Below are 13,268 nucleotides of genomic sequence, written 5' to 3'. Positions count from 1 at the left end.
AAAGAATAAATAGCACTGAACCGAAGCAGAAATGTAAACATTTCACTTGCCTCTCTGTTTGCTCACTTCATGGAATCTGGCGATTAGTTTAACTTCTCAACCTTTGCCAACCATCGAACGCCACTAATTGACCGGAAACGGGAAAAATTGATTTATTTGCTTGGGCTTTGGGCCGTCTCGGTCTCATTATTGTGATAAAAGCTGGGCACAAATTCAAGGGCAATTGACTGTTTGAAAAGCGATGTCCGTAAGCCAAGAAATTTGGAAATTTGTCCAAGCCTTGATCCAAATTAAGGTGTTTAAGAGATAAATAAAGGCGGGCATTTAATGAATTAAATGACATTAATTCATTTGATTAAACATACGATTATTAAATTCTTTTTGGAATATGGAATGGAAATTCGTTAGTTGACATATTTTATGAATTTGTATCATTTGCTTAGCCAGCAATCGCCCAACAACGATAGTCCAACCAACTTTCGTTTCCAATTTTTGGTTGCCATTAAATCGGAAATAAGGCGAACTTTAATTATTTATGGGCCTGAAGGAGTCTCGTCCACTGAATGGCATAAAACGGCAAATTTGCTGGCCAGCAACAACTTACTCCCGCCAGATTCATTGGGCCATTTTTCGCATTGGCAAGCGCTTTTGGCTCAAAGACAGCGAGCCACTTGTGTGCGATACGTTTGCAACAAAGACAGAAACGAATCTCCAAAAGGAAGGGAGAAGACAGTCATATACGTAGAGCCATTTGAAAACTATTACGCCCAGGAGATTCATTCAAGTAGTGCGGCATTTATAACTCAAATGTTGCCCAAGTAACAAAAAGCCTAAAAACTCGAGCACAACGGCAGGAGTTCAACTGTGGAGAAGGATTTGCAGCCAGCCATTAGTGATGAGAAACGAATGATTACCAAGATTTCACTATGAGTATTCTTATTTATGGTATATACAAATAATGTACAAACAATTAAAAAGTACCACATATAATTTGCCATATTTTGTAATAGCTGATTTTGGCTAAAACAGTGATGGTTCCTCCTTGTAAGTGTAGAAGCACTAAAAAAACTGTGCCCATCTCTGTTGAAGGGAATGGGAATAACGAACTATGGCAGGAATATGAAGAAACTGTGGAAACATTCGAGGCAATGGCGAAAACGGCAACACAGAATGGCATTCTCTGTGCTTGCTTTTTATTAGAATGCGTCCATGGAGACGTGGGCGCCAGCCATTGTCTGGCATGCCACTACCCCATGAATCCCTATCGCCTTCTGAACGAGTATATATACTCGTATTGTATAATATATATTGTCCCTGTGCAGTTCGCTATACGTTTCTTAGCACGTAGTTATCTATGGCAGCAACTGGAACAACAATGCCACTTGAAACAACAATAAAAAGTTTGTTGAATACAGATACTCGTGTATGTGGACAACTCCCTATGCCGCTGTGAAAAAAATTTGAAAATAAAATATAAACTTTCCATACCAAACTGGAAAAACATCTACTATGGGTATAGCAATCTAGTTTGTAATGGATAGCTGCATACTAACTACGTTTATATTTTGTATACATTTAAATCATTTAATTTCACTTTTCTTGGTGTAATTAGACATTATTTATACATAAGTCTTTTAGTATCATTTCTTGATGAGGAAATTTGGCCGATCCATTTACACACCTGAATCAATGAAACGGCATCTCGGGAAACCTTGTTTTCTTAAACAAATCCAAATCTTTTTCAAGGAATTGGTATTATTTTTGTTGGAAATATTTTTTAGGTAGCTTTCTTGGTCAATTGCCAGGGCTGCACAAACCAAAAGCGGGATTAAAAAAAGTGTTCGCGCATCTTTGCAACTTGGCGGATGCTAACGATTTATAATTATGTAGTTGCTTCAAATAACATGAGATGAAATCGTTAATTGGCTTAACTTGGCTTAATTGGATTGGTTAGGGAGGACCATATCATCTAATCTACGACGAAACAAATTTCTTCGCAGCTTCGGATTTATAAACCAATTTTGCAGTAATACAGAACAATGACAAATACAAGACATTTATATATTATTATACTAGGTGTATACTATATATTGCAACTCCAGGTGGACATGGCCAGATCGGCTCGGCTATTGATCCTGATCAAGAATATATATACTTTTTGTGGTCGGAAATGCTTCCTTCTGCCGGTTACATACTTTTCAACGAATCTAGAATACCCTTTTACTCTACGAGTAAGGGGTAAAATAATTTTATTGAATAGAAATTAAACGATAGCAAATAAATCATATAAGTAGACATTTTATTGAAATTGTTTCACAATAATTTATGGTTTTGGGTGGTCAATAGTTATTACGTTATGATTAACATTACTTTCACCAGGAGGTACTTGGGCCAAAGCAGAGGCAATAATCAGCAAAAGACAACCTGTTAGGTACTTCATGTCTATCAGAAGAGAATAAAAATAATACATAAACTAGGTTTTTATATCATTTTTGAGCCAAGTGTTGCATAAGCCAAGAGAATCGTTTATTTGTTTTAGACGGTGACCAATTTTATAATCGTTAAAAAATTTGTTTTTCGTGAAAACTTTTAAAAATTAGTTTCGGTAAATTTGGTTTTGGTTAATACCAGCGCTAATGCGCATTTTGTAACATATTCTCTTTAGAATAAAATATTACTAGCCCTATAAATTATACTTTAATACTTTAATACTTGATACTACTAATACTCGTATACTGGCAGGCTGACGCAATTTGTTTAAGCCATTACCATTTATAACTATTGGCCAAACGCCAATAGTTTAACAACAACGAAATAGTTTATGTAAAAACTCTAATTTTCTTCGATATTAAACGAGTTTTCAACGAGTTGTCAACTTTAAATTAAAAGAAATAGACCATTGCTATTACATGCAAGCAATAAAGTAAATGTTTTATTTAATTCTGGGTCTGCAAATATCAAAGACTGATTTATTTGGCTGCGCTGGGATTGATGTTAATCACATTCTTGTTTTCGTTGGTGGTAGGATCTGATTGGGCGAAAGCCGCAGCGGCAAACAGCAGAATAAATCCAGCGATGAACTTCATGTTGGCCAGTTGAGATTGTAAATGGTGCCCCGTTAGGGGGGTGCACTCTTTATAAGGCCGGGGTTGCGTAAGCGATACTAATCTAAATGCCAGACAATTTGAAATTAATTGCTCGATGAAGCACGAAAAGGTGGAACGAATTCTCTAATCTTCAGACATTATAGACCGATTGAAATGAAAACAAATTTCGATTCCCTTTGCCAATCTACAATGCTTTCATAGAAACTGATTTATCCTGGTAAGGCGATAAAGATTTTTCTTGATTCGAAAAAATTGGAGGCAAATGTTTTATAAAGGCAAATGGTTTCCAAACTTTCTTTTCCAAAAGTAAATGGAAGGTACTGAACCAAAGAAAATGGTTTCGGTTAAAACTCATACCTATTTCACAACGATCTGAGGAGCAGTTGGCTGGTTACTATTTACTAAAGTTCTACACGACTTTTCGCGGTATTAAAAGTCAGTGAATCAGCGCATGCAGCTCAAATAATTACATATTAAACACTTTAATAAACATATATTGTAATTATCGATCCATTTTATTAGAAGTAGACAAGCCCTGACTCAAAACATTTAATTGGCGGCGGAAGCATCTGCGACCGGAGTCTCAGTTGTAGCTGGGAGTTTTTTGCCGATGACGATGACGTTGTGATTTACGTTGCTGGATTTGCCGTTGACCAGGGCCAAAACAACCAGCAAAGTGAGGAAAAGAGCCTGGAACTTCATATTGGCCAGTTGGAAGTCAAATTGAGAGCATTGGGGACTTGCAAGAGCCCTTATAAGGCAAAACAGATCGCCAAGTGAAACAAATCACACATTTGACATGCTCGACATTTAAGTGATGCATCCGAGAATAGTAATAAACACTTTGAACAAATGTATCTAGTATCTAGTTAATTGTATTTATCACTGACATTGATAATGCTGCTATGTAAAAAGTGGATATAAATGGAATTCAACCAAGCAGATTTTAGTTATTTTCATAATTATAGAGCATAAGCTAAAAAATAGCATATACAAGATTTTCCTTCTGGAATATTGCTGTTCAAATCACAACCTCGTGTATAAAGTGAAACGAATTCAGTTGGTAGTAAACCGTAAACTGCGTGGGTGAAGTGCAGTCTAAAATTCTCGTAATGAAAGTGTCACGAACTCAAATCGCTGTAGGTTCTCTGCTACTGATTCTCAGCATCGTTTTGACCTACAAATGGATAGCATACAGTCGTGCTTACCCTACAGCACACACAGAACTAAAGAATTCGACGAAGAAAGCAATCCCACTTGAAAATAAACCCATCGAAAGCAAGGCTAAGAATCAAAAGCAAGTGCAGAATCCCTTAGCCAAGAAAGCAGCTAAGTCGATGGCCAGCCAACCCAAGTTCAAGACGAACAAGATTACCAAGAAAATTCCAGTCATTCCCCTGCTCGATGTGCTCAAGGCCAAAAACCAGCCGAATCGTGGACAGAATATATTTTTCCATGAAACCACGAATTTCATGCGGATAGAAAGGAGCGCATTGGTCCAATTGACGGCCCGGGCGGCCTGTGCCATCGAATCGGCCGCCCTTCACAATCCAGGCCTCACTGTATTTGTGCTTTTCGCCGGCGCCACTCATCGCAAATTAGGTGGAGATCCGCTCATCAAGGCGTTGCATAAATACAAGAATATCAGACTGAGGCACCTCAACTTGTGGCGCTATGCAGCTGGAACTCCCATCGCGAAATGGCTAAGCACTGGAAAACTATTCAAATCGAAATTTCTTTTTCCACATGTCTCGGATCTTCTGCGCTATGTTACCCTGTACAAATACGGCGGTCTTTACCTGGATCTCGATGTGGTGGTGCAGCAGAACCTGGTGAAGATGCCGCCGAACTTCACGGGTGCCGAGAGCAACACATCGGTGGCCTGTGGAGTCATGAAAATGTCCGCCGGCGGTGTGGGCCATAAGATTGCCACCATGTGTCTGAGGGATCTGGAGGCCAACTACAATGGCGACAAATGGGGCACCAATGGACCCGGGGTCATAACCCGAGTGGTCAAAAAGCAATGCAAGACGGAAAATGTCAGGGCAATGATTAACAATCCGAAACGCTGCAATGGCTTCAGAGTCTACGATCCAAGTGCATTTTATGCCATACCCTGGCTGCAGTGGAAGGACTTCTTTCAGCCCAACAAACTCAACGTAACCCTGAGAAGGGTATCCAAATCTCCGGTGGTTCATGTGTGGAACAAATTGTCGAAGGGTTGGAAACTGAACACGAAGGCTAGCTGTGCCTACACCAAACTGGCCAAAACTCACTGTCCCAGGTCATTTGCAGCAGCGGGAGGTTTTTTTTGATTTAATCTAAGCTTCAGTTAGTTAGGAATAAGTACCGATTAAGTAAGAATTTTAAACAAATTATATTTGTAAAATTCAACTACGTGAGAATATAGATATCTAGTAATTATAGATGAAACTTGACAAACAAAAGAATCCCTGCAATACTTTCTGAATTATCAAAGTGATAGCATAGTAAATTCCTCAAATTAGGAGAGCTTATTACAATAGCTTTTAAAACATTAAAGTAAATCGGATCAGCCAAGCAAACAGTAATCTAAATCTACTTAAAATTTAAAAACGAATTATATTTTTGATTTATTATGGGTGAAACTAATTGTCTCTTTAAACATTTATTATAAATTCCATGGGCCACTCAATTCCTACTCTCATTTTTGTTGTCACATCGCCATGAAGAACTAATTAATTGTTCCCAAATAAAGCCAAAGTAAATAGCCGAAAGGCGTTTTCAGACAGAGCATTATTAGCATTTTCGAGGATGTCCCGCGGCATTTTCAAGTTTTGAATAAATATTTTCGCATCATTAAATCTAAGCTTTATTTATGCACAACGCAGTTTTGCAATTTATTTATGCCTTGGATATATAAATGTATAAATTCAAAACATTCCAGAGCCAGTGGACTGTACACTGTGGATTGGGCAAACAGAAGTGTAGCAAACTAATGCCCGAATTTATTGTGACTTTTGGCACTGCCTGCAACAGCTGCTCCACATTATGGGGTGTCATCCAAAACTCCAATGCAACCAGCCGAAATAAAAAAAGGAAGTAAAATAGAGAAAAAGGACCAAAACTCACATATGGGTCCCATGCTCAGTTTTATCTGCTGCACTGCACGCGGCACATTTGCATATTTCGTGCACAGGAGGAGCTGCGTTTTTATTTTTATTTCATTTTTATTAATGCGAAAATGTAATTTCAAGCATTTGCAAATGCAGCGGTCCCTTGGGGCCACACGACAGTCAGCCCAAAAGCAAAATGTACCAAAATTGGCATGTGAAAAATTGCACAAAAAGTTGGAAAAGCCAAGGATCCCATTCATTTTTAACTCGTTGACTCGCAAATCTTTAAATTTAAGGTCGGCTAGTTTCAGTTTGATAAATTCAATTTTTGGTTGCCTACTTTTTCCAACAAAGTACGTATTTAGAAAATATTCCCATTTCCCATTTTTGTGAAACTGAATTAGAATCCGTAAATAACATTTTTATCAAGAAAATTAAGTTTTATATGTACCAGCCAGCATCTAATTGATTGCTTTAAAAACACGAAACGCAAGCACAAACTGGTTATTCTACCCCTTTCATCCATTTAAGTCTGCAGGTGGCTGGGGAATCCCAGGTTTGCACTTACATTCATAACAATTACTAAAGCAATCAAAACACTTGATTAGTTTTTTCCCTTTTAGTCTCGGGCTCTTAACTTTTCGCCTGTGTTTGTCCACAGGGTCAACATGTAATTTGGCTCAGTTACTTCATTTGCATTTGTCACGCTCGTTAGTCTTACGGAATTCCCAATGGGAAGTACGTAGTTTTCGATATCCAATGACAGTCACGTGACCGGAATTCCTCACTGGGCCAAAACCAAAACTAATGCGGAGTGAAGCTCAAGTAATGCTTACTAAGCTGAAAAGTTCTGTTCTCGCCGGAATAGAGACATAGAAATGTGTTTTTAAAATTGTAACACGGAAGCGACAACATCACAGGACTTGGGACTCCTGCTCCTTGAGCTCATAAATAAATATAAAAATTATTGTAATAGTTTTCAGCTGCTGGTTGTACTTGGCAGCAGGCAGAGTAAGTCCTATAAATACCCAGGAAAAGCACTCTGGACTGAAATCCTTTGGCTTTACCTAAGCTCTGGAAATGGGATAAGCGAAAGTCTGACTTGCTCTTGATCACAGAAAGGACTTCTGGCAGGATGATGATTTGAAGTGAAGGAGAAAATGAAAATAACAAGAAATAAATCTCTTGAAATATTCATAAATAAATAAAAGACTAAAGAAATGCTGTTGCCATTATTGTTTTAAAGTTTCAAGTTGGATAACTTCCTCAGTGATGGTTTTTGTTTGAATTATCAATTATTTCTTGCTCTTTTCAATTTTATGGATACACATTTATAAATAAATATTCTGCATGGGTATATTGGCATAGATGATAACGAGCATCTGCGTTCCAGACAAATCAAAATTCGCACCTTTATTTTGTACCCCGAAAAACAATCTAAAATTTAAATGAATCTCGCAAAGGAGTTGATTAAATTTCAGCAATGATTGCACAGCGAAATGAACGCTGTGGCACATTGAAATTTTACGAATGAGCGCCTCGGAATGCAGCACGTATTTGCATTATGATTATTATTGTGGCGGTGGCGGTGGCCACACTCACAACAATGCCAGCTGAAGAAAAGCGTGTAGCGCGGAAGTATAAAGCCAAATAATATATTTTTTTTTTATTCTGTGGCCGCACAAGGAAGTGGCCAAAAGCGCACTTTTCATAATCTCTTGCAGTTTATGGTCGACAGCGGGAAACAAGCAGGCAGCCAGCTGAAAACTCAAATGAATAGCAAATTGCGGCACACGCTCATTCGCGCAATGCCACAAAGGCTTTTCCGAATATTATCCCACTCCTCATCTGCAGGAAAACCCCCAGCCCCCTAACCGACTAACCCCAACCGTGCCTGGTTTTCCCTGCGGAAACAGCTGTTTCCTTTACACAGACACGACCCCAACCCCCGAACCCCAGAAGATGCTGCGAAATTATTATTACATTTTATGCCAATTCAGCGCATTTTCCATGTGCATTTCGGTACTGAAGTTCCAGCCAAGGAAAACCGACGGAAACTTTAGTTCTGCCTGGCTTAATTAAAGCCACCGACCTGAGCCAAAAATGAAAGCCATCATTTTTAAGCCACGCCACAGAGTATGCCATAAAAATGAAGTTTTAAAATCTTGATGACCCGACTTCGCGGCTGTTTGTTTGGCGGCTGCACAGGATGTTCATATTTTCGCAATTTCACAATTTCGCCTGCCTTTAATTTAAAAGACGCACCAAATCGTGCTGCAATTCAAATACCGAAATACTCTCTCACTATATATTATTTCTTGTTATGTGGCTCAATAAATATATAACAGCTTATTAACTATGGAGCAGAGCAATATTTCTATACTCATCATATTTTGTAGGATTACATACTCAAACCTAATTGAATACCCGTACATTCCGTGCGTGTTAGCCACTTTAACCTCTGACAGGGTAGACGCGCAGCAAAGTAGTAAAAATGGTAACTGAGGCCGCGAAGGCCGTGAAATGTTCGTCCAGAGGAAAATAAATGAGCTCCGGCCATGGAAGTTGAAGTTGGAGAGGCGACTTTTCGCTAATTTTGCATGCAGCCCACACAAATCTGGTCATTATTAAAGGCCATGGCTCCGAACTCAACCTCAACTGGACTTTGAGGCCGAAGTGGTATCTGCTTTTTGCTCGTTTGATTTGCTCCATTAATTTTGAGCGGAGTTGCTTTTGGCCAGGCAAAAGTTCTGTGACAACAAAAGTAGCATCTCGTTTTGGGCCCGTTGATTTGTGTGGCGCTTTTCTGGGTGATTAAGTCATTCATCAGGCGGCGGCGACAGACTAAGAGGCCATTTTCCCTACGCGGCATTCTAATGAAGCGCTATGCCGAATAATTAGACGGTTTCTTCATTCCCTCGTGGCCTAATCCAGCCGCCAATATTTCCACTCACTTCTTTCAATTAAAAAGTTTCGCCCTTGTCATGGTTACGCAATAAATTTCTAGACTTCCACGGCCACGCGGCGTATGCGTAATAAGCATTCAATGATCGCCCTCACAGAGCAGACCTAAGCCCATTTAATTGGTATTAATTATGATTCTGGACCCACAGCCAGGCTGTTGCCGTGCAACCTGCTGCGAAATGGGCTGGTTGGCATTGATTCGATGGAGAATTAGCTCGACACTCGGCATAAATAATGGGCATAAGAATATGTGCCGAACTTCTACACGATTAACAAACATATACATACGAATTAACAGCGCAACGCATTGTTTGTATTTTATGCTAATATTGATTTCCCATAAGAAGACATACCTTTTTAACCCGCCTTTGAAACACATCTCCCTTTTCTAAGTGCACTTGTGGGTGGCTGGTGGCACAGGATCTGCGAAGGTCATCGCTAAGTAGTTTAGTTCTGCCATTGGCATGCTCAGCAGTGCAAATGCCTTGATAAACGTTGCAATTTTATAGCTCACAGCATATTTATTTCGCAGGAACTTAATACAATGAAGGCGAGCACTTCTTTGTTGGCTTCCCCCATTTTCCTACTCGGCTCGCATTGTTTTACTTGGCAGCTTTGTAAGCAAATTTGCTTATTTATTTGTTAAAGTTGAGAAAGGGATGCCTCAGATGAAACACTATCGACTCTACAGAACGCTCAAGTGCTGCAAATTTATGTTACAAATTGCAGCCAGGGGCTGCCTTTATCCCGATTGCAATTAAATGAAGACATTCATTTGGCTAGGGGTAAGTTATTAAATAGCCAATGTATTGTTGGAAAAGCCAAGTTTACTTGGAATTAAATGTAATCAAGCAAACTTTTTGTAGTTATACCTGGAATGGCGCATATATCGTGTCGAAGTGTTGGCTCACATATCTCAGCAGCACTTTATGGCCCAGGATAATGGCACGTAGCAAAGTGTGGCACGTAGATGGGGAAAGTGTCCTTCATGCCACTTTACACCTATGCAGCTGGAAAGTATTAATTTCCAAGGTGCGTGCTGATTTTTTGCAACACTTTTTGTTGACATTTGTGGCAGTTTGTTGTCTTGTTGGTTGAAGTTTGTATCGCGGCTAGTTGTGCGCTGTTCATTCTCGTTTTCATTATTAATACGACAAATGCCTTTTGTGTTCCGCACCCACATTCCTAGAAACGCGGCCAACTGGAAATTTAAGCCAAGTTGCTTCGCTTTGTTGCCGTGTTAGTGGCAGGAATTATTCTTGTTGACACATAAAAATTGTTTAACCCTTTTTTTGCGTGGCATGAAAAATGACATGAAATGATAAAATGCTTACGTACGTGTGTGTGAGAGTGAGGCAGTTGGCCAAAACATTTTCCAGACATTGATGTATTTGGGTCAGATGCTGGGCGGATATTTTCCGTTTGCCCAAAAGGAAAACAACAACACCCAGGAAAAGTACTCAAGATATATGTATGCTTATAAACTTTCCGGCTCATTAACAGCGCTAAATTTGCATAGTTAATTGCTTTTTAATTGTTGTGTTCGGAATTCTCAATTCTTTTCGGGGCGGATTCGTTGTTTAAGCCGCGCACGTTTTATAGCACAAATATCTTCAACTTATTTTCATTTTCTGGTGGGCTGTGGCCCATTAGCCAAATAGAGTTTGCAGCTTGCCTAATGAAGCATAGTTTTGAGATTTGCCACGCCCCCCGCTCAGACTACCGCCCACTCAGACAGACTGCAATTAGCCCGCCAGCAATAGCTGAATTTTGTATTTCGCCCTCTGTTTTGTTTTCTAAGCACTTTCTATTTTTTATTCTCGGTTGCCTTTTGCGGTCATTAAAACTAATGGCAGCTCGGCGATTCGCTAACTTTAAAAATTCCACATCTGGCCTCCGGTCGAATGGACCGACCGACCGGATATATCATTTGACCAACAAGCCAAAAAACAAACTCACACACAAGCCCCAAAAAGGGCAAAAAAAAAAAAAGGAAAAGCGCCCCAGTAGCCCAAAGTTTGGTTGGCTTGCATGCGGTCACAAAAGAGCAGTAAATTAAAATTTACTCGACACGAAATTGAAGCGGCACTGCGCTACTCCTTGCCACCCTTCCATTTTCCCATAGATTTTCCGTGGAAATTCATTCAATCTGCTTGCAAATGCAGTCCCCAGTCCCCACTGAGATATCAGTGCAAAGGCATAAATTCATATTTTTGCGCAAGATATATAAGTATATATAGCTTTACAAATTGTAGTAAACCATTAATTTCTGATGTAAGTGGGCAGTTAAATTAATTTGCTGATGATATGCAAAGCTTTGGCATTGCAAGATTATAAAGGGCTGCTAAGCACCCTGGAGGGAAATAAATATTCAGACGAAAGTCATTTACAATAAAATACAATTACAAAAAAATGATTTTAAATTCCCAAATGTGCCTAAAATAAGCAAAAAGTTGTTGCTTTTCTTATGAATTACTTCCTAGGAGGTATAAGTTCTGTTTTACATAGCCAATAACTATTTGCGATATAAATTGAAAATAATTTGTAAGTAAGGATTTTTCCACTAGTCGTAGCATTTGCTGAATTCGTGGGTTCCCTCGGGATTTTCCAATGATCGCCTGCAGTCCTTTGAAGCCACTTGGCGTACTGCACTTCATTTGGTTCCGCCTCCTGTTTGTTTTGCATGGTTTTGGCCTGTGGCCGAGAGCACGAGAGGTCTCGTATTTTACGTGGTCAAAGTTGTACGTTCCCGGCCAACTGACATGCAGATTTGGCCAACAAAAAAAACAGGCCGTTGGCCACTTTGCAGTCGGCACGCGTGCCCAGATTAAACGGCGGGGAGAGGGGTAAAAAAAACACAGGAAAATAGCCTGCAGCAGCGGTCAAACAAACAATTTTAAAGAGCTCCAATCAATTATCAAGTTGAGTCCACTCTGCTTTTACCACAATTTTCCGTTAAGCGACAATTTCCGCAGCGATTATTCAATGTCAACTAAAAAGTTGCACAAACGTTCGAAAAACCAGCAAAAGCAATTAAAAGCAGCTGCTGCCCGGCCACGCCCCTCTTCCGTGCCGCCCCCCAAAAAGTTCATGTTTATTTTATGTGGCAAAATATGTTTTCTTTTCGGCAGTAATATTTATGTAAGCTCTGCAGCAGTTTATTTGTCAAGCCGGACATGCAGATGTCGGGGGATTAGATGGATTTATCGCACTGTGACAAATATATGGTGTAAATCATTGAGCTGCCTGCTTCTACAGGCAGCTCCACACGTGTTGAATTTAACGCAGGAAAAGGTGCATTAAATATGCAGGAGTGCAGGATAAAAACGAAAGTATTATTGGCTTTGTCGTAAAAATGGTTAAATGCCCGGCAAAGGTGTTTTTCACCTTAAACGTATTCTAGACAAGATGGTGTATGTATTATTTATTACGTTGCCATGCATTATTTAATTCCATATTCTGTACACACAAAGGATTGTTCTTCCGATATAAGAGATATGCAAGTAAGCAAAAGCGCTGAACCTAATTAATTAAACACTATCGTGCGTCAACTAATTTATTTTATATTACACTCTGCTATTTGAAATGCATTTGAGCACAGCTCGGCTGTCAAATACAAAAACTAATTCGCTGCGTTTTACCAAAGGCCTGACTTAATTAGCTGCAGCTTTTCGCAGCCCAATAGTTATGAACTAGCATACCCTCTGAACCTTAAATTGAATTGCAACCCATATTTTCTAATCTATGGCGTCAGTCGCAAATGAAATTCTAACGTTTTGCAGCCAAACTGCAGCTGCACACCTCACCATGTCGAAGTTAATTGAAATGTTGTTTTATTTGGCCCTAGATATGCCGGCGAACATGTAGCATATATTAGTTATTGATTTCCCACAGGTTGAGCGGTTTAATGGCACTCAACTCGAAATGGGTGAAAACAGGAGTCTTGTTTTAATCAACTGTTTACATGGCGAGAGGATTAAGAAGGTAACCCCACTTATAACATTTTAAGAAATAGTTTCAAAATTGAAAATATACTTGATCAAAGCGAAAAGCTTTGTAGTAAGGTATTGGATTGTTAAGTTGTATTATAAAACATAATTTG

General features: G+C 39.4%; 3 protein-coding genes across 3 annotated transcripts; 1 reads left to right on the top strand and 2 right to left on the bottom strand.

The window, feature by feature from the left end:
* Positions 1-2,278: 2,278 nt before the first annotated feature.
* On the bottom strand, positions 2,279-2,445 carry LOC113564867. The gene has a single exon (XM_026984005.1). It carries the CDS (start codon positions 2,438-2,440, stop codon positions 2,324-2,326), a length of 117 nt encoding a protein of 38 aa, XP_026839806.1. The 5' UTR covers positions 2,441-2,445; the 3' UTR covers positions 2,279-2,323.
* A 460-nt stretch (positions 2,446-2,905) lies between these two features.
* On the bottom strand, positions 2,906-3,095 carry LOC113564864 (accessory gland-specific peptide 57Db-like). The gene has a single exon (XM_026983958.1). The coding sequence runs from the start codon at positions 3,084-3,086 to the stop codon at positions 2,970-2,972; it is 117 nt and encodes a 38-aa protein (XP_026839759.1). The 5' UTR covers positions 3,087-3,095; the 3' UTR covers positions 2,906-2,969.
* A 1,068-nt stretch (positions 3,096-4,163) lies between these two features.
* LOC6554314 (lactosylceramide 4-alpha-galactosyltransferase) lies at positions 4,164-5,661 on the top strand. Its single transcript, XM_001981709.3, has one exon. The coding sequence runs from the start codon at positions 4,220-4,222 to the stop codon at positions 5,420-5,422; it is 1,203 nt and encodes a 400-aa protein (XP_001981745.2). The 5' UTR covers positions 4,164-4,219; the 3' UTR covers positions 5,423-5,661.
* The last annotated feature ends 7,607 nt before the right edge of the window (positions 5,662-13,268 follow it).

Source organism: Drosophila erecta, unplaced genomic scaffold (genome assembly GCF_003286155.1).
Source record: "Drosophila erecta strain 14021-0224.00,06,07 unplaced genomic scaffold, DereRS2 tig00000000-arrow-pilon, whole genome shotgun sequence".
Classification (NCBI taxonomy): Eukaryota; Metazoa; Arthropoda; class Insecta; order Diptera; family Drosophilidae; genus Drosophila; species Drosophila erecta.
The sequence above is the reverse complement of the archived record's forward strand: the minus strand, read 5'-3'. Positions and strand labels throughout refer to the sequence as shown.